The sequence below is a fragment of the Poecile atricapillus genome, chromosome 2 (genome assembly GCF_030490865.1).
Source record: "Poecile atricapillus isolate bPoeAtr1 chromosome 2, bPoeAtr1.hap1, whole genome shotgun sequence".
In the NCBI taxonomy this organism is placed as follows: Eukaryota; Metazoa; Chordata; class Aves; order Passeriformes; family Paridae; genus Poecile; species Poecile atricapillus.
The window spans coordinates 42,875,104-42,896,462 of record NC_081250.1 but is presented as its reverse complement, the minus strand read 5'-3'; the positions used below and the strand labels follow the sequence as shown (position 1 = coordinate 42,896,462).

Genomic DNA, 21,359 nt, shown 5'->3' with positions numbered 1-21,359 from the left:
ACAAATCAGCAGCAAATTCCAGGGGTCCTACACTGAGCTCATCTTCAAAGGAAGAAAGCCTACCTCTGAAGTGGGGAGTCTGCAGTGTACAAGCCATTTGTTCCATATTCACTGTATTCATGCATGTCCCAGTGACCTCTCCTTTACCTCCAGATGGGTAGTTTAGCCAGCAGAAATAAATAGCTGTAGTTCAGGCAATGCTACTGATTGTTATCCTCCCTCCTTTCCTTCTTACCATGCCCCTGACCTCCTCCTAGCCATGCATCCTTGCCTGGCAGTTTTGTTCCCCTTGGCTTTTCTGCTGATGGATCAGTTCTCTCTTTCTACAACAGTTTTCTGGTTTATATCTTTTCTCCTTGTTTTCCTCTCCAGTTAAGTCCTTTGAAGTCTGCTGCATAGCTGATACTTTAATATATGAAGCAGCTGTGGACTAGAAGCAGAAACTAGTGTGTAGGAAAGACAAGGTGGGAGTCAATCCAGGATCAGCCCAGGCCATCTTCATCATCTTACTTTGTCCTTACCTTTTGTACACCCGCCTTCTATTTTGTCCCAATGTTTGTAGAGCTCTCTGCATTTTGGACCCTGATTGTCCTTTGTATTGAAGGTGTGGGCTAATTTGTCACTGCAGTCCAGAGAGCAGTAAGGGCTTAACAGCAATGAGGGACCACCATAGTCCTCTGGGAAGCAACAGGATGTGACACCTAAAAGCAAGACCTGCATGGTCAAGGTCCTTGGTGGCTTGGAGGGTCATAAAGTGTCTTCAAGAGAATAAAACTGCATCTCTCTTTGGAGGAGTCTCCCACTCCATTCCATTCCATTCCATTCCATTCCATTCCATTCCATCCCATCCCATCCCATCCCACCCCATCCCACCTCCATTCTTCCTCTGTAAAACCACTAAAGTCTACAGCATCATTCTGATTTACACTGCTCCCTCTGATTTATGCTGCTCCAGAGAACGAGGAGCTGGATTTCCTGATGGTGAAGAGAGGGGATGTGTGAAAAGCAGGATGTACACCCCATCCTTGGAGATTGTGTATGTCTTTGCAGTTCTGGTGGTGTATCTTGTGTTTTCCATGCTGATTTTGTAATACAGTATCCTATAAAATGAAGATTCATGTGACTCATTTCTTTGCAAATCAGAGAGGAATTATGACCAGAAGTGGGGAAAAAAAATGCAGTCAAAACTCTTTCTGCCAGGTGATGCAAACAGGAGTACAACACTCACATTTAATTTGAATATACCAGATTAGTTTAGCAAAAATAATACTGTTTTATAAGAAAGTCTAGAAAGAGTCCTTGATTTTGCCTTTGGAAAACTGAGTATTTTAATTTTAGCTTCAACGTGAAATAAAACCCCCGCATCTTGAAAATGAACTGAGCAGTTCATGTTCAGTTAAGCATTTGATTTGAAAAATATGTATGCATAGGGACAATTCCTTTATTCTGCTCGGAAAACAAGAACGTTTTCCATTTGGGGTCTCTCCATAAGTATTTTTAAAATGCGAAGGAGGGGATTTAGTCAGCAAATTCTCCTTCCGTTTCCCTGCCAAAGCAATCCTGTAACTAAAAATCTGATTTTCTCCCAGTGACAGGGAGGAATACAAGCTTCATTGCACTTAGAAGCTAATTCTATGCCTTGTATTTATGTCCACTGAATAATTTTGAATGTCGATCACAGACTGAATTAGTTTAGGTCCCTGAAAATCTGCCTCATTGCAGCCTTCTCATTTCCATGCTCTCACCTAAAGAGTGTCACTCTCCTCACAGTTTTTCTGGGCTTTGCCTCTTTCAAGAGCTAACAGCTGCATCACTCTCCAAAGAGGGTGTTACATGCATCTGTGCTGCTCTTCCAGCCCTGGCAAGCTAAACACATGATATTCTCAGTAATGCCTGCCTGTGATTTTGCTTTGTGGCTATTAATAGCTGTTAGTGTAGGAATCTGAGATTTCCACAACAGATGCATTATTTTGACTGTTATTTGGTTTATCTGTCTTCCTGACTTCTGTTGGCTTGGCAACCTTTTGGGGGAGAGGGGAGAAGTTTAAACATGGCTGTTTGCTCCTTTTCCTGTACTGAAGAGGTGATGTTGCAGTGGTCAGATCCATCAGGTGGAGGCATCCAAACATTGTCCAAGGAAGAGGGGCTGGCAGTTCCTTGGAAGCCCAAATCTAATTTGCAGAAGTTTAATGGGACAATATTTCAGTGGAATACGCAGTATTTTTTACTGCAAGGGCTTCACACAGCATGCAAAACTTTGTCTGTTGCGATGGAATGAAGTGTTCAAGAGAAGCACTTGACATGGTGGATTCTTTAGAATTTTAGGGACTCCTTGCCTACTCCACACTAGCCGGTCCTTCTCAAGGATGCTTTCTTCTTTGGCTTTTATAGGGCTGATGGAATACAAACTTAAACCAAGACAACTATTACTACTACAGTATTATCATGGTTCTTTCTGAAGTTAAATCACTGCCAAGTCTAAACACTCAACAATTCATAATGTGACCTCAGGGAAGAATGTAGAGCTTTTTGCAAGTGCTTTGTTTTGGTTTTATTTATCTTCCGGTCTCTGAGCACTTAATTTGGTGTGAGGATGCATTTTCAAATCTTTCTTTATCCCAGAAGGGAGAGAAAGAGAATCAAGATCATTATTCAGTACTGTTATTCCAGTCTTTGAGGTTTTTAAGAAGTGCACATAGGATTTGTGTGAAGATTTGCAGCAAAGCTGCACGAGTGGGTAATTCACTGTTACACAGTATTTTCTCTTCTTTGTAGTTACTTGGGCTTCCAGATGTTGATGATGATGCATTTGAAGAATATAACGCAGATGTGGAAGAAGAGGAACCAGAAGCCGATCACCAACAGATGGGTGTCAGTCAGCAGTGATTTTCTGAGAAGCTATAAAAAAATTCGGAAGCCTTTGGTACCAGGTGGGGTCAGGTGGTCCCACGTTAGCCTGTTTGAATTAGCACATCACAAGGGGATATCTGGCTGCCAAGATAAAAGTTTTACAAAAAATGGTTCCAAAAAAATAATAATAATAATCCGTGATGAGCTTTGCTAAGAAGTGACCTGAATTTTGCTCCTGCTTCAGTGGGTTTTCTATGGAGTTGTCTTGGTAGCATTCTGCCGTTATCAGTCTAGAAGTAGTTTTGTCGCTGACTTGTCTCTTCGATTTGTGTTCGAGAGTAGTGTTTGCTGACATGAATGTAGAGTACTGAGAATGTAGGAGGCGTGTGGGAAGAGTGCCCAGTCCTCACCAGTGACCTTTCCAAGGAAACCAGCGCAGAGAGCAAACATATCCTGCGCTTCTCTTTTTAGTTCAACAGCTCTAGGTTTTTGACAAAGTACCAAACATGGAACGACTTCTCCTGAAAAACAGTAGTTTAGTAGTTGTTGGTGCTGCAGAAGTACATATGAAGGCTTAACAAAAATAATGGGAAGCAGGAAATCCAGGAGGTCTCAGACATATTGATGTCATTTCACTGACACCTGAGTTTCCAAGTGCTGAATTAATAACTGGGAGTAACTGGCACCAGCAGCACACATTATAACCAACTGATATTCCAACACCATGTGATCCAAAGGCAAGTGCTGCTTTCTTACAACTCCAGTTAAAAATAGCTATTGCCTATCCCACTTCTGCATGACAACTAACTTTAAGCTTTGCCGGTTTTGATACACTGCCAAATTACTACTCAAACCTTGTGGCATCATGCATTAGAACCATAGAATCATAGAATATGCTGAGTTGGAAGAGACCCATCAGGATCCTTGAGTGCAGCTCCTGGCCCTGCACAGGATACCCCAAGAGCCACAGAGTGTGGCCAACACAGTGTTCCTGAGAGCATTGTTCAAATCCATCTTGAGCTCTGTGAGGCTTGTGCTGTGGCCACTTCCCTGGGGAGCCTGTTCTGGTGCCCAACTACCCTCTGGGTGTGGAACCTTCTCCTGATATCCAACCTAAACCTCTCAGTTTCAGGCCATTCTCTCAGGTCCTGGCTTGGTAATGAGTGAAGAGATCTGTAGCTGCCTTTGTTCTGCTCCTGAGGATGCTGAAGACCACAATGAGGTCTCCCCTCAGTCTCCTCCAGGCTGAACAGACCACTCCTCACCAGGCTTCCCTTCCAGACCCTTCACCATCCTTGTTGCCCTCCTCTGGACACTCTCTAATAGTTAAATATCTTCTTTACATTGTGGCTGCCAAAACTGCCCCCAGCACTTGAGGTGAGGCTGCCCCGGTGCAGAGCAGAGTGGGACAATTCCCCCTCTTGCCTGGCTATGCCTGTTGCCCCCAGGAGATGCTTGTCCCTCCTGACTGCCAGGGCACTGTTGACACACATTCAACTTGCCATCAACCAGGACTCCCAGGTCCCTTTCCACTGCATTGCTCTCCAGCCTCTCATTCCCTGATCTTTACACACAACCAGGGTTTCCCTGTCCCAGGTGCAGAATCCGACACTTGTCCCTGTTAAAACTTCATACAGTTGGTGATGCCCATCTCTAATTTATCGAGGTCTCTCTGCAGGGCCTCTCTGCCCTCCAGAGAGTTGACAGGTCCTCCCAATTTAGTGTTGTCAGTGAACTTAATATTCCTTCAAGTCCTGCATCCTGGTTGTTAATGAGATGTTGAAGAGCACAGGGCCGAGGATGGAGCCCTGTGGTACCCCACTGGTGACAGATTGCCAGTCTGATGTCACGCATTCGCTGTAACCCTTTGTGCCCAGCCTGTGAACCAGTTCCTCACCCATCTCATGACATGTTTATCCAGCTATATGCTGGAAATTTTGGTCAGAAGGGTATTTTTGATACAGTATCAAAAGCTTTACTGAATGCCAAATATATTACTTCAACTTGCTTCCCTTGATCAGCTAGGTGAATTACCTTGTCATAAAAGGAAATCAGCTTTGACAAGCAGGACTTTCCCTTCATGAAGCCATGCTGGCTGTGACCAGTGACTGCATTGTACTCCAGATACATATATATCATTCCAGAATAATATTTTCCATTATCTTACTGGGCACTGAGGTGAGACTGACAGGCCTGTAGTTTCCGAGGTCTTCCTTGAGTGCAACTTGAATGCAACTTAACACTGAAGCCATAAGGGTATCAGCCAGCACCTGGTTCTTAAAATTATGCTGGACCTCTTCCTGGGCCTTTGAGCTAGTCTGGGCATTTCCACCTTATTGGAGGGGAGCTGAAATACTGCTTCAGCTGCTATAAAATCTGGTGAGGTTTTACTTATCAGGGGACTTGCTCCCCAAAGGGTTTGGTGAGGGTCTTAGTATGAAGAGGACAACCCCTCATATTTTTTACCTGTTTTACATAGTTGCAAGTAACTCAGATGAGTGCCAGGCTGTGAACATGCAGGGTTTCTTTATCTACTTGCCTTTTGTACTGAAAATATAAGAAGCAAAAGTAATTCTGTTGTAATACAGCTGTTTTCCACAATCAAGAAAAATGTTTCTAAATTTCCTCCTTTTTTTTCCAATTTTTTAAAAATTGTGAAACGAAGGTCACAGGCTTTAAAAGCCCTTTTATACAGAATTAGCTTTATAAAAACAAAGAGTGAGTGAAGAGAATATGCTTGGACAACTCCTATAAACAACTTGCATCATTTTGAAAACCCCGTTGTTAATGATAACTCCTTTTCAATAGATTTTTTAGAGACTCTTTTTCCAGGGTTACTAAAGAGAGCAAGTTTTCTTGATGGTTTACAATTATGATGGTGGCTTGAGAGACGCATAGCGCATGATTTTTTCTGTCAGAGACAAAGATCTTCCATAACTGGGACTTATGTTTGTTACCTGAGTCTGCACAGAAGTGTCTGCAACACTGTAAAAGAGTTTAAGAATATTAAAAAAAAAAAAAAAAGGAAGAGAAACAGAGCTTAATGCAACTTTGTACATTCTTTCAGCATGCAGGCATAGGCGTGGTAGTTGCAGCACATTTTCTATGGACTAGTGACTTGAGAACTGTGGCAATTCACTCTATAACACTGTACAGCAGCAATAGGCTTTTTGCTTACTGAAATAAAATGTAAGACCAGTGGTTTCCATCCCTGCTTTAAGCCCCTAAATATTTCTTTCTTCTCCAGCTTGGATAGATGCTATAACCTTAAACAGAGCCTTCCTTTGGAAGAACCTTTCTCTTCATAGCATCCAGCCCTTGGGTTATGGCTCACAGAAGTAGATTTTATGGGGCTGATTTTCCTCTGTCTGCTCTAGTGTAACGACAAGTGAGCAATTCACAGTAGTGCAGGCTGGAGACAAAGTCCTGCTTTGCTCAGGTTTGCTAGGCCATTTGTTTGAGGGGCAGGTGGCTGGCACCAGTGTGCAGGTGCAGGCACCCCCCACACACTTGCATGGTGAGCTGGGCTGTGAGCCCAGCCTGACCAGGACACAGCCCTCTGCTTTTTACAGACAGTCAGGCTTCCAGATGGATCGGTCCCACCATCTGGCTCAGCGTGTGGCTGCACAGATGAGTGCTGGCACAGCAGAGGGGAGGGTGCAGGGTGGACATGGGTAGTAGCAGAGGACCTGCTGCTAAATGTGCCTTGCACGGTGTCAGGGGCCTGTGGCAGAGGTGTGGACCGGCCTAAATGCTGTGAGGGGTTGACTCCACAAGGCTCAGTGGGAACTGGGCACTGGTGGCAGTGGGATAGGTAGAAGTTAATGAAATGAGGAAAGACTAAGATCCAGTGCTTGTAATTGCATGCAGGAGGTTGTAATGTGTACTGCATTCTGCTACCTTTCCCTGCATATTGATTGAATTGTTAGTGAGCGGTTGAGCATTAATACAGTTGCAAGCAAACAACGCTGTAAATTATGTAGATATATTATTATTATTATTATTATTATTATTATTATTTTCTGTATTCACTAACTCATTTTTGCTTTGGAATGTCATATGCCATTTGAGTGACTTCCACACAGACTGCAAGTGCTGGACAGCCAGCCCTTATGCAGCACTCTCCCCTGCAAAACTCCCACTGAAGCCAGTGAGATTTTGTTCAGACAGGACCTGCAGGACGAGAGGATGTGTGAGGCTTGGTCCTGCAGAAAAATCAGTGCTCTCATTTCCTCCCACTTTGCTAGGAGCCGAATGTGTTGAGCCCTGCTGCTGAACTGAAGCATGACCAGGCAGCACTGAGAATAAACTGGAATTTTATACATAAAAAATTTAATTTACATGTAATAAATGTGAATGAGCATTAATATAGAATGTATTTTATCAAAAAATATTGATTCCTTACTTTGACCAAATACATTTCTGTATTACTGTGTTACTTTTTCATACTTGCCAAATGATGCAAGAGGTGTGGAACTGGTTTGGTTGTACTACAAAATGTTTTTGTATTTCATTTGTATTTTATTTTTCCCTCCCTCCTACCACATATTGCAGTTAGTAGCCATTCAATAATTAATCAGGAGTAGCATGACCCAGTGACTAGGCTGCCAGACTGAGACACAAGATTTGCCAACACATGCATAAATGCTTACAGACCTGGATACTTGGTGATACGTGGGTTTGTAGCTCTGCCATTGCCTTGCCCTGAGCTTTAGGTGGGTCTCAGTCTCTGAGAATTCAGGGCAGGCTTTCAGTTCTGCATGCAGGCCTCTGGAAAATTGAGCAGGAGCAGGATAAGTCCTTTGAGAGTCCCAACTTTGTAGAAGGGACTGTTACTATTATTTGTCCAGTAGCATATATAGTGCTTTAGGTCTGTGGGTGAACAGAGATACCACTGTCATTGCCTATCCTCAGAGCAAACCAGTAATGAAAGGACACAGAAGGGTCTCCCTTTTCCTTTGGCCTTCCTCATAGGCATTTCATGCTCCAACTAAATATAAATACAGCAGAGCAGAGCCTCTTGCAGAACTGGTGCTTCTGAATGTGAGTTGCATGAATGCAAACAGCAGAGCGCTGCTTGGGCAATGAGAAATACATGGGATGCCAGATGGAAAGGCAGATTTCAGAACTGTTATGAGTGCAGGGGCAAGAGTGAACAAAGCCCCTTCAGAGAGGGAGATGCTGAGATTTCTGAGACAGCCAAAGCCATCCTGCCAAGTATCTGCATAGTGAACCATGTGCATGATGACCTGAGCACTTACCAGACTTCAGCTCCATCTCCTGCCCTGCTTCTGTCTCTTTTCTTGGCAGTTTCCCTCCATGCATAGTGCTGTGCCTTTGAAAGTCTCATTCTTTTAAGAATGACACTTTTTCTGGGAATAGCCATAGTTAGTTTTCCTGCATCAGTGACATGCATGTCTGCTGCTGCATCTTGTCACTGTGTCCCATGGAAGGTGCTGTATGAGATGGTGGCTGGGGGCAGCGGGGAGGAGTGTCTGCTGCAACATTGCTGAGTAGATCCCTGCCATTTACCCCTCTGCAAGGTGGGACATGAGACTGTGACAGTAAAAACAATTGCAATACCATTGTGGACATTATTTTGGAAAGCTGCCATTCAGGACATATTCCCAGCCTCTTTCAGCATCTTTCCTGATCTTTGGGATCCAGAGCTGATGTCAATGACTGTTTCACTCAGTATTAGCTTTAGCAGTGGCAGGAGGTGAGGATGCATCTTTACCCTGTGTCCATCCTTCCCTCCTTAGCGTTGTGGTCTTCTCAGGAGTTCTTACTCTCAGAAGAAGGGAAGCATAGGAAGGAGGAGAGAAACACCTCTTTACCTCTCACAGCTTGTAGGCAGGTGTATCAGTGGAGCTGCAGTTCAGAACAGTGTGAGTCACACTGTCCTTTCTGTACAGGGGGATTAGATAGCATGGGAGATGTGTTGTCCCTTGAGGACCTGTGGGTGGTCCATGCCAGACAGGGGTTATGCAGAAAACAGCAGTCATTTTAGGTGCCAAACCTAGTACCTTTTCACAGGCAGTTATGTCTAGCCAGATAATCCAGTGTCTGAAAATCATAACCCATTGAGGCTCTCCAGGTTGGGCATCCAGAAAATGAGACTTGTCTGGTTGCCTTGGGCACTGGGAGGTCTCTTTCTCAATGCTGGCTGGTTTTGGTCTGGCCAGAGGACATGGGAAATTGGGAAAGATCCCTTCAGGGGCATTAGCTGGATGCCCTTTTCTGTAAATTGCTGAGCAGAGGCAAATGCTTTGTTTTATGTGTTTAATTCTGGCAGGACCTCCCCTCCTCCCCAGCAGCCTGTCTCTGCAGACAGCTGCAGCTGGGAAAGCTTTGTGTGAGAGCCAGGCAGGAGTGACTCAGGGCAGCAGCTCCTAGACCCTGTAACAGGCTGGACTTGGGGTCATCGTTGCAGGGTAACAATGGAGCTGAAGGCTCAGGGCACATCACTTCCAATGCAGGTATTTAAATAGAGTCCATAAATTTGGTCCATAGAGGGCAGACCCTGTCACTGGGTTTTTATTGAACTTCTGAGACTTAGTTGCACTGTTGGTGTCTGATGTCTGTGGCAGGTGGGCAGGGGAAACCTCTTCACTTAACCACATTTACTTGTTCAGTGAGCCAAATAGTCTTTTACATGATCTGTGTTTGATTTTTTTTTTTATCATTGCTGATTTTTTTTTTTTCAAGAAAGACAGTCCCTAAAGACACACCCACATTATTGCAAACCCCAATTTATACAGAGCTGAGTAGCACTGCACTGTCAGTATGAGCTTGGATGTAAAAAAAAATACAGATTAATGAAAAGGGCCTTCATTTGTCTACAAGAAAAAAACCCCAAACTTCTTTGAACTAGTTATTGCTGACTACAGTGAAGCTTACTGGTTTCATGTAAAATACATTGAACTTTGAAATTCCCTTTCTGTACCAACATGCTGTTGCTCATGTAGGCAAAGATCTGTGGTAACACTGCATGTAAAAGAAGCTTTCATCTTCAGGGGTGGTGGTGGTAGAAATGTCAGCTCTGGATTTCAGTCAATGCAATTCTTTTGTCAAGTTTTCCTTTACTAATTCAGGGACTAGTCAGCCCTCCACACATCAAGCAGAAGTCATGTGCCACACCGTGCCAAGGCTGTCTTTGGTTTGGTTTCCACCATTTTTCTGGCTGGAAGACCTATCTGTCTTTGGGACTATAAAGCTGTGAAAGGAGTCAGCAAAAGAAGTTGCCCTTTTGTTCAGCACTTTGAAAGGTGTAAGCCTTCAGTGGAGCACTGCCTGCCTTCTGATTCTCCTTCCTCTGATCCTCATCTACCACCAAGGTGTTAAATCCAGCAGTGTCATTACACCATGAGCTTCCCATTAAAGAGCTTACCAAACTTTGATGACTGATGGTGTCTTTTCTCTGTGAACAGAATCAACTCAATTGTGAATCTGAGGGGTTAAAACACAGCTACAATGCATGTGGCACAGGCTTGACTTCAATGGGATAAAACAGTGTTTGCAGGTGTAAGGAGAAAATTATGTCATCTGAGATTTGGGCACTGCAAAGCCAGCCTTGATGGACCCAGAATTATCAGGTGGTTTGGTTTGGCACAGTCTGAGGCAGTGGATTTGCTGTCAGAAGCCAGAAATTGTTGTGTATGAGCCAGTATTTTAGACCTCATAGGTCCTTTTCTGTTTTGCACAGAATGAGGAGACATCTGTTCTAAATAAGGGACATGTAATGATGCTGAGATGAATATGGTGATTCTGTTCAAATTGTCTCTTTTCTTTAAACACTTCACTCCTAATTGCCGCTTTGACATCTTCTCACCCTGATTTAATTGAAAGAGTCAAGTCAGTCATTACCTGTTGTCATGAGCCTCTGTGGGTTGACATCTTCCAGCCCATGGAAGAGGAAGTGCTTTAACTTAGCACTTGCCTTGTATTTTTGGCACTTCCCAGGGCATGAGCACTGAGTAGGAGCACATCAGTTACATACCCTCTGACGTGCTCAGAACCCCAAGTGCTGCCTATAAAGTCATTCCTGCATCTGGTGGAGTGCCTGCCAGGACTGCCTCCCTCGAGTTGGAACATGATCCCAACAGCAGGGGCCCCAGAGCCTCTTGAGAGACCTTTGCATATGGTGGAAGCCACTGGGGCAATTAGGCTCCAGCTACAGATACAGCTGCCCTTGCGGAAGCAGTGCTGTTCCCAAACACCTCTTCAGCTGCTTGGAGCCTGCTGCCCTCTCAGGTCTGCTGGATGGGCTTCTTCCTGCATCAGAAGGTCAAGTGAATTTAAATGGTTGAGACATCAGCTGTCTGCTAACATGAACCTCAGCCCAGGGACAGCCATCTGCCCTGCTGAGGTGGGGAGCTGCCCTACAAGGTGGTGGCTGCAGCCAGGGGCACTGCCATGTGCACAGGTTTTTTTTCCCAGCTCAAGTCTGTCCACGCTCCAGCTCTCCAAAGTTATATCACACCTTGCCCAGATCAAGGAATTAGGATTCTTTAGGGCTATGATAGGCTTTGGCTTAGTATCAAGAACAGGTTCATTCAAGGTATGCAGTATGTGCTGCCTCTGTTGGCTCCTACCTAATGCTCTGTTCCCCACCTCTGTCCTCAATCAGCCAGCTGGGAAATGCTGTTGCTGCCCTTGGCAGCACCATGTGCTGTTTTAAGGACCACATCAGATTTTATGTTTTCTCCATGTTCCTTCTACTCTGTGACAAGGTTCTTGCTTCTGCCACTTATTTACTGAGTGATGAAATGCCGTAAAAAAGCACATTTAACTTCCTTTACAATGCTTAGGTGTATGCATCCATGCTTTTCATTGAGTACTACTGTGCTTGTGACACCAAGGCAAGGCTTTTATACCTTTTATTAGACAAACTGATACTGAAAGCCCGAAACTCCCAGTATGCTTCCCCATGCTGAAAAGCAGCAATGAGGCTGTCTGATAGCAGGCAATATCTCCCCAACAACCTAACCTTGCTTGTACACATTTCTTGAGGTATTGCTGCCATAAAGGTGAGATGGAAGAGGCAGTGTTGGAGCCAGGGTTTTATTTACAGCTCCTAGTAGTGCTAAAGAGACCAGGAGTGGATTGTGTCAGCTGTGTTATCCCCACCGCAGGGCTCCTGAGGAGCCGTGAAGAAGGGCTGTAATATGGCATGTGCTTTGAAGCCTTTATGGTTTTGGGTTTGTAGCAGTCCCCTAGAGGTCAGCAAAGCCTGTATTTTGAAACAGCTCTAGCTGATGGTAGCTTTGCAGGAATGATAAAAGCAAGTTTGCTGCTGGCCTGTGAGACCCTGTTTTTTCTCTCTGGTGATTTTGGCTGTTGCTAGCGAAGTGATCAGGCCTTTTTCTTTCAGGGAAGAAAAGAATGAGCTCATGGGGCAGGAAGTCCTGCTTTGGAGACAGGCTTTTTCTTTGCAGACAAACAGGTTGAGAACCTGAAGCAGCGGGGAGAAGCAGCTGGAAGACGGGTGCCAACATTGTCAAAGCTCCACGGGGCAGTGGCAGCTGGTGCCTACACTTCTTGGCTCCAATGGTACCCATTCCTTCTGGGATCATGGCTGGACTGTACAGCATTAGAAACAACGTCCCAGCAGAGCAAGCTCTGCCCCAGCCGTGCTTTGTGTGTGTGCATCTGCACTCCAGTGCCAAAGTGGTGTGGCTGCTGGTCACACTGCTCTGCTCTCAGCATTCACCTGTGTGCACAGTGCCATGCTGGCCTCAGCCATGCTGCAGCTGCTGGTCAGATGTTACCTCTGCTTGCCCAGATCCTTGCAATCCCAGCCTGCTTCATGCAGGCACTCATTTTACCTGCGACCCCAGCCCAGGACTGGAGGCAGAGTTGAGTTTTCCCTGGACTTTTTCAGCTTCTGAGGTTGGAACAGCATTGTGAAGGACCCAATCTCTGTCACACTGAAATAACTTGAGGCTGACAAGTAGGTCACAGACAGTCATTCCATGTCCAGTCAGCATGGACGTTGTCCATGCATTCCATGTTTTTGCCTTGCAGCAAGCAGCCCTGTCACGGGGGAGGCCTGAAACCAGTGCCTGCAGGATGTTGCCAACATGTGCAGCACATTTCTCAGTAATGAGAAAATGAGTTACCTTGAGTGGATGTGAGCTTGCATTCACCTTACACGCTGCTCACCCTCTCCCCAGCTACAGCTGGGGGCTAAATAACTGGGAGTGCAACTGGCAAAATATGCCTCTTTCTCCCTAGCTTTTCTCCTGGTCAGCATACTCAGGTCTATGGCTGCCCTTTTCCCTATTGATCAGCTGGAAACCCTCCAAGCACAGCTCTCCATTTTCCTTTGCATCCTTAAGGATCATATGCTCAGCTTTAGCGAAGAGCATAGATTTGCAGTCTTGGTTTAGGAGGACACATAGTGCTAGAAATGCAGCGATTCACACAGAAAATCAGTGCCAGTTTTTATGCCTTCACACTGTCTTGTTTGGTTAATAAAAGTTTGGAATTTTTTATTTTGGCTCCTCTTGGAGGTCTTTCTTTTTTATTATCCTATTACTCCCTGTTTACTGCATTTCTTTTTGTTTCTGCAAGCCCCTTATCAGGGAAGGTTTCAAGCTGCCTGTGAGTCATGTAGCAGCGATGGGGAGTGGCAGCTCTGGGAACTGAGCCTGTGAGTTTGTGCCCAGCTCACATCATCTTATGAAAAAGGCTGCTGCTGTGTCACCCAGCTGTCAATGGCCCCCTTGGCTGCCATGCCTAGAGTGGTCAACTGGGTGCTGGTCACATATCTCCTCCTCCGTGTGCCTCTGGCTATAGAAAGTGAATGCCTTAACCATGATAAATTCAGCTCTGGTTTTTGAGCCTTCTGAAGTCAGTGTAGCAGGCTGCAATAAAATTATCTATGCAAAAGCTAAATTACAAAGCACAGACCATGGAGCCTTTCTTGCCATTGCAAAATATCTGAGACTGAGGGCATGACAGTTTTATGGATGCAGCAGTCCATGAGCTGCAGATATAAAGTGGGATAATGAAACGTTTTCTGAGACCTCTCCAACTGTGCATCAGGACCAATGCATTAGTGTGTGTTTTTCCAGCTCTGCAGGATAGCAGGAGGCACCTTTCTGGGAATCACCAGAGCAAGGCTCTTGCTAAATTCCTTTAGGTTTTGTCAATGTACAGTTTTCTTGTTATGTCATACAAAAAAAGGGAGGACAGTACCTGCAGAACCGGTAATGTGATCACTAACCAGGGTTCATCAGCACTCCTTGAACCCTCCCAGGCAGAGATGAGCAATCAGGTAGGTAACTGTCCCTGTGAAGCATCCCTGCTAAAAGATAGATTGGAGCAGCAGATCACCAAAGGCCCCAGGAACATGCTTTCGTCTATCAGCACATAAAAGAGCTCAAGAGGGAAACTGGGGATAGACTTGCCATCTCTGGGTTAGAATCATTAAGGTTCAAAAAGGCTTCTAATTAATCATCCAGCCTTTTACCTAACACTGCCAGATCCACCACTAAGCAGTCTTCAAAAGCATGTAAGAAGTGGTGGAGATAATATCTCAAAACTGGAGTGTTTCTGGAGAGAAGAAAAGTCCTCAATGTGGAACGCAAACAATGAATGGCAGCCACTGCCCCTCTTCCTCCTCCTCCACAGGAGGAGGTGCTCTGTACCTGGTCCTGCTCCAGGAGCTGCAGCCAGCCTCTGTCCCCTTCCCCTGTCACTCAGTTTCTCCAACCTTTGCAAAAAGAGTATTATCAGGACCCCAAATCCTTACAACTATGGGCTGTCCTGCTGCCACAGTGCTCCACACCTAGCCAGCAACCACACTGGACAGACAGGGCTATCTGCTGATTTGTGAGGGAGGTACTGCTGCAGCTCTGAGGCTAAAGTCCTCTGCACCCTTGGCACAGCTTGTCACCATGTCTGTTTGCATGAACATGTTATCACACGTTAGAGCTTTCACCACCAACTGTTCTTTCAGAACAATAAAACCCATGCTTTCCTCCCTAACAGTCTCCTTCCTCCCACTGGCCCTGCAACAGGGCTGTTTTCATGCTGTATGGCAAGCCTTACCCATGGAGAAGGGACCTGCCCAGGCCTACAGGATGATGATGCTGAGAGTTACTACAATCAAAGCAAAGTGACCGAGTTTAGACATTCAGTCATCTGCAGTGGCCTGATGCTTGCTGTTGTGTATCAGGCATTTAGACACGCAAGCAAATTACACAGAAGAAGTAAATAGCATGCTTCTGAGTACTGCTACTGATGCCCCCACATCTGTTGGGCAGCTCATGTGGTCTTGCAGGTTCCTCAACCCCTGTTCTCCTTTGCCTTTGGCAGAGTAAACCTTCCAGTCAGTACCTGTCACCTGTCATTTCTCAGAATGCATGCACTCTTTTCCAGCAGTGGTACTTAAATAGTCTCAATCTGCATTCTCAATATCCCATAAAAATGATTCATTGGCTGTGATAGCAGAGGAGTAGAGCTTCCAAGAGGAAGGAGAAGACTGGTGAAATAATCAGTGTTCATATTAGCTATTCTGGCAATGGAGATGGTGGGTTTCCTAATGGGCAACCATGCTCAGAATTACATCTCTACTGGCATCTCCCCTGTCACCCCCAAAACAGGTCACCGTTCACAGCCTCTCTGATGAACAGCTAAGCCTTCCTAGCTAAGGTGAGTATTTCTTTCAAGTATCCTTTGAAAGGTCCTCTGTCCTCTTCCCTCCTTCTGTCTTCTGTTGCTGATACTACTGCAGCAAAGAGTATCCAATGCAGGGAGTGTGGGAGCAAGGATGCAGTTCACCAAACCACAGCCAGCCAGAAGAGCAGGTCAAACACATGAGCAGGAGCCACTGTCAGCAGCCACTGAGCAGCAGCCTTGCATGTGGAGCTGTCTTGACCACAACAACACATCAGGACTTGGCAAAGTCCCCATCAGTCTTGGAGGGCAAGAGAAGGTGGGGTGGCAAATGGGGCTCGCAGAGGCTGACGTGCCAGACCTGCAGAGTGGACCTTCCTGGCTATTTTCTCTTTCATATCCTGTTGGTACCATATGGGAAACTCGTATGCATTACCATGTGAATCCAGACTGACTCATCCAGGGAAGAAAAACCTATGTGGGGAGGAAACAACTTCATCTGATGACCCGCTCTGTTTGAAGCATCAGAAGTCTGGTTTAATTCCCAGCCTCTGCTGTGATTGACTGCATTCCTTTAACTCCATGTGATATAATCTTGCATTAACACCATGAGGGTTACCTCAGAAATCACAGAATTATAGAATCACTACAGTTGGAAAAGACCTTTAAGATTCTCAACTCCAAAGACAAGAATCTTCTTCATTTCTTAAAGAAATACATGTTTGTGACAAAGTGCAGGGAATGAAAGTATCCCAGGTCTGCAGGTAGGCTGTTACTGGGGATACCCACTGGATTTTCATCCTATGGGAATAGACTGGGCAGGACCAGCTTAGTTCCTCTGCAGTGGCTCTGACCTGACAAGTTAGCACTCAAGATATTAAGTAATGCCACTGGGTTTGTTTATTGATAAACTCCTTAAGTTGTAAAATCAGTGTGAAAATACACAGCTAAAGCTGATTTTACTGATGTAGCTCAGTGGTTACAAGAGCCTCCTGAAAGAGTAAAATCCCAGTTTCCTCTTCAGCTTAATCAGTGAATCTTAGAGCTGGTTTTCATCCAGCTCCTGCTTTTTGTCCATCTAAACAATTGCTTTATTGCTGCATAGAGAACTCTAAAGGATGTTTTGGTGTTTCCTTTTCCATGCAACTTCAGGTTTTTCTGGCTCATGGAGTCATGCTGGCCTGGCATGTGTCCATGACTTCTACAGGTGCCTCAGAGAGCAGACAACAGGGATGGACCTTGAATAACCTGGCTGTGATCCAGAAGAACTGGACAGTCCACCTCAAAGCCTGGGCAAAGGCACAGGTGAAAAGCCAGGTGCTGACCAAACCATGCTGGAGTCATCAGCTGGGCGAGCCACAGCTCTGTGGGACAGTGTCCCTGTGCAGAGGTGGCACAACCATGCTCTGTGTTCCAAGGCAGGCACCCTGGCATAACTCCACATCCTTTAGCTCGCCTGCTCCGTCCTACACTAGTGTAGAAAGTTTTCTCTTCAGTCCTTCCCTAATTGCTTATTCCTGGACTCTGGCCACTGTTTGCTGCTCCCAGAGCCTCTGCTATGACTGTCTGCAGAACTGTGAAATGAGCTGGGTTAAAGACCAACAAGGGCAACTGGGTTTCTGGTTTCTTCTGAAGGGGTGATTTAAACCTCAGTCCTGTAGGCAGCTCATTTTTACAGTTGCATCAACTCGGGGATGACAGCACAAGGGGACAGGGATGGGGACAGGATGGATGGGAACATCTTCAGTAGGCTTTGCTGCCAAAGCTGGCAAAGCAACATCCCTACATTTCAGCTCTGTTAGAAGTTCTCTATACCCTTCACAGGCTCCCATCACTTTGCTGGCAGATCCTGCATTGCTTGAAGGATTTACTCCATTTTACTTTAGGGATTAAATGGTTCACATAGTTTGACATTTATTCTGTCATGGCATATGTGGGACTATCATTAACATTAAAAGGAATGACACATCCATCCAGCAGAGAATAATCTGCTTAATGACTAAATAGGAAAGCTGTGTACATTAAATTGCAGTCAGCTTCATGATGTAGTTTTCCCTATGATAAAATTGAGACTCATTTCAAAACAGGAAATGAATTTTCCCTCTTTTTCTTCATTGGGTGCCATAAATACAGATCTGCCCCTTGACAACCTATAGAAGTCTCCACTATGATGTATTTATAGGACCAGATGTGCCATGGATGCCTTACTGTAAAATCATCAGTCTGTTTTTTCTGGACTGATGGCTTTTGAAGTGACAGATAGTGTGGGATAACATTTGTCTCAGCTCACACTCTGTGCCAACCCATGAACAACTTTTACAGGCTGAACTTAAGTGTTTGAAGTTTTCTCTTCTGGAAAGCAGGAGACAAAGCAACTTGAAAGAAGGCTGAAAAAATTTAGGTGGACAATAAGTACTTGATTTGTAGAGATATAAGTTTACCACCATGTATTTAGTTGTTCTCAAGAAGGGAGTAAAATCTGGATTAATTTAATGAGAAAATTAGACAAATTGTACTTAAGCCCATGCTATTCTTTCAATAACTAAAGTTCTGGCTACAGATTTGCATAAACAAGGATAGAAATTCTTTGTTATGTGTTTTAATGTATGAAATGGAAGTAGAGCTAGAAAAAATGGGAACTAGGGAAGAGTCACTGAGGAGCCAACAGCAGCAAGACTTGGGACTACCACTTGAACTTCTGCCTTCTCGTTACACATTCAGCTCCTCAGTAGATATGAAGCAGTTACTGATACTCATATTTAGAGTGCATTTACCACTGCGCTGCCCACGCAGGTTCTGAAGAGCATGAGCAATAGGCAGCCTCTGTATGCACAGCAGCAGCAGCATGAGCAGGACGCAGCACCTGGATGGCATGCACACTTCTGGAGGAGGTCTGGCTCAAGTGAGACTTCATTCTGCATTTGCACATTCATTTCTCTCCAGCCCTGTTCTCTCAGTTGTGTCAGTGAGACTATTTGTCAGGACACACAATGAAGAGACTGAAGACTTGACTTGTGTTGAAAACAACCTCCATACAGATTAAGTTATTTCTAACCCAGGCTGGTTCACCTTTTGGCCCCAAATCAGGAGACAATGAAGTAACAAGTGTGGATTCTTAAGGGGTGAGGAATAGCAAGACAAGAAGCTACAGCTGAAAGCAATGTGAGTCAAATGACTGCCTGAGATGGTGGTGTGTCACTTCTTGTGTAGGTGCTTCACAGCTGTTTGGCTGTGGACCACAATGTTCATCCCCAATCCTCAAGTGCTGGTTGAAGTTACACCTAAACCACGAGTGTTCAAGTACTTGAATGCACCACTGTGTTAATTAATGACTATTAAAATATCATCAGAAGTGGGAGAACAGACTGAAGGTCCTTTCACTCATCTCAAGGTTACAAAAGTACCTGAAGAAATCAGGACAAAGTATGTTTCCTTCTCTACAAATTCCCACATCACCCTCCCCTTCATTCCCACTGGATAAGCACTTCTCCTACTGCTGGACACTGAGCAGCTCTCAGCTGCTAAAAACCAATTCAACCAGGCCAGATGTATGGGGCCTACACCTGAGTTAAATGACCCCCTCAGCCCCAGCATCTTCCCTGAAAACAGGGGAAGGTCTGAGGCGGAGTGGAACAAAATCGAGCTTCCCTGGCCCCTGTCCCAGCCCATCTGCAAACCTGGAGGATGGCTCAGGCTTCTTCCCAGCTAAGTTCTGGTTAACTGGAAATGTACCAGGCTTGTACTAAAGTACCAAGCAACATGCTCACTACAGGCAAACCAGAAGCCAAAGGAATATCATCCTTGATATTTTCTTTAAACAACAGTTTCCAGTATAAACCATGTGTGCTACAGCTGTGTGTGCTACAGTCTGGTAATTAACAGCTTGTTCATGTCTGGGGTGAATAATAAAATATATTGTGTCCTGTCTTCTCCTCTTCCTCTCCCCATCCCAAGTAAGTAGGTACTGTGAGTACTTTTCAGGGCTGCCATTGGCTCTGAGCATGAGCTATCCTTAGTGGAAGGTACATTGAAAGGGGATAAGCAACAACCCGAAGCCAGTACCTTAGTCCCCTCTCTGGCCCCTTCCCTCCACCTGTCTTTGCAGCCTCTGATACTCCATGGGGAAAGAAGCTGCAGCATAATTTCCTCCCTCTTTCCCCCCATCCTCACTGCCCCTGGGAGAGCAAGGAGGGAAGCTGGAGCCAGGGTGGTCCCATCCAACCTCACAGCAGCTGCAGCTGCTGCAGCCCTTCACCCTACGGGGCAAAGCTGCTGGATGCTGCAGTGTGAAATGGGGGGAATGGAGAAATTTGTGCTTTGCAACTTTTTGTATCAATATACAAGCTGTGTCTTAGTTGTTTCCCTGCAAATATAATCTCAAAATCTACCTCTGTCATCATCACTTTTGAAATAAATATACTTTTCTCTCTGGCATCAGGATGAGAAAGCTCAGCCACAAAGCAAATGCTCCTTAGAGCTTCAGACTTAGAAGTGATTGTTCTGAACACAAGCAACAGGCAGCATTCATTAAAAACCTTAGCACTGGAGCAGGGTTAAGCTGAGAAACTTAATATTCTGTTGCTTTGCAAGTACTAACCTGGCACAAATTCATCTTGGCTTCTGCAGCTGCCCAGTATGATTTTAAAAGATGAAGAGGGAAAATCTAATGAGGAAGGAAGGGAGTTTGGGCTAGTAGATGCACTGGATACAGAGGAGTGTCACAGATACTGCTTCTTGTTCCCAGAGGAGAAGGAGCTCAGATGGCTTTGGGCAGTTTGCAATTGTGAAGGGTCATATTTTATTTTTTGCTTATGGCCAAGTCAGCTGCTGTATTAAAAAATGACCATGGTCAAAATCAGCACTGGACACGGCTACGATATGGGAGTAAAAACCATGCTGTAGTACATCTGCTCCCCTGGCACACAGCCCAGCAAGTGAACCAGAAGTGTTGGGGAAGAGGAGGAGAGAGAAGAAGGAGCTACAGCCCCCAGTGTCTTTTGTGTTCTGGCAGCAAGTGTCCCTAGGGCACAATCTTCCTGTTTTGGGTGTGTTTGTGCATCCTTGTGCAGGATATTCTTAGACATATATTAGACATTTTCCTGAATAGGAGCAATGTCAAGTGAAGATTCACAAGCTTTTGTCCTGATCTCTAACTGGGACCCACAAAAGGACAAGGCATAAGATGCTTGAGGGAGCCTGTGGGGGGATGCAATTACCAGGCTTGCCAGCCTGGGCAGGCCTACAGGGAGGCAGCCCGGTGGGACTGGGAGGTCAGTCTGGGAGCTTCCCTGAGGATGCCCTGGGGTTGGCAGCCAGAGCAGCAGGGCCCTATTATTCTTTTGAGTAACAGCCTGTGTTTGCTGCAGGGAAGCAGATCCCTCTGTGCTGCCTCATCCTGCTCACCCTACCCAGCTGCTGGAGACTGCAGCAAAGGGAGTCCCAAAGGCAATGGTTTGGGGTCAGAAACCTCCTGAGCCCCATCTGCCTCTTGCTAGAGCTCTTCAGGCTCTCACACATGCTGTCAGTTCCCAGGGGATGATAATTGTAGGATGGGGTCTTGCAGTATAAGTGCTTGGGGAACTATTTCTTTGTCTGGATTTCTCTGCTGCCACCACAGAGGCTGATCTCTGCCTGGGAGCCCTGTGTGCAGTCACTGTGTCAATATTTAATCATGGTAATTAGTAACAGGCTGGGTGGCTCAGGAATTCACAGCTCAGCATTTACTTCATTCACCTCACCCATCTTTTGGGCACGTAAGGGATGTGTCTATGGCAGAGAGAAGCAGAGGCTTATGGAAGTGCAGCTGCCCCATTTTTGAATTTTTTTTGGTAAATGTTTTATTTATAGGCTTTTACAAATCCTTTTGCTCTGGTGGCACATGATAC

General features: G+C 45.4%; 1 protein-coding gene across 4 annotated transcripts in view; it reads left to right on the top strand.

The window, feature by feature from the left end:
- MTURN (maturin, neural progenitor differentiation regulator homolog) overlaps positions 1-19,539 on the top strand; it is a 29,266-nt gene extending 9,727 nt beyond the window's left edge. The window contains exons 3-4 of one of the 4 annotated variants that reach the window (XM_058832005.1): positions 15,462-15,510; positions 18,268-19,539. In XM_058832005.1, coding sequence (XP_058687988.1) covers positions 15,462-15,509 — 48 coding nt within the window. In that variant the 3' untranslated portion in view covers position 15,510; positions 18,268-19,539. Of the gene's footprint in view, positions 1-2,775; positions 10,246-15,461; positions 15,511-18,267 lie in introns of those variants that run through there. The other 3 variants (XM_058832004.1, XM_058832003.1, XM_058832002.1) reach the window with 3 other exon arrangements.
- Positions 19,540-21,359: the final 1,820 nt, after the last annotated feature.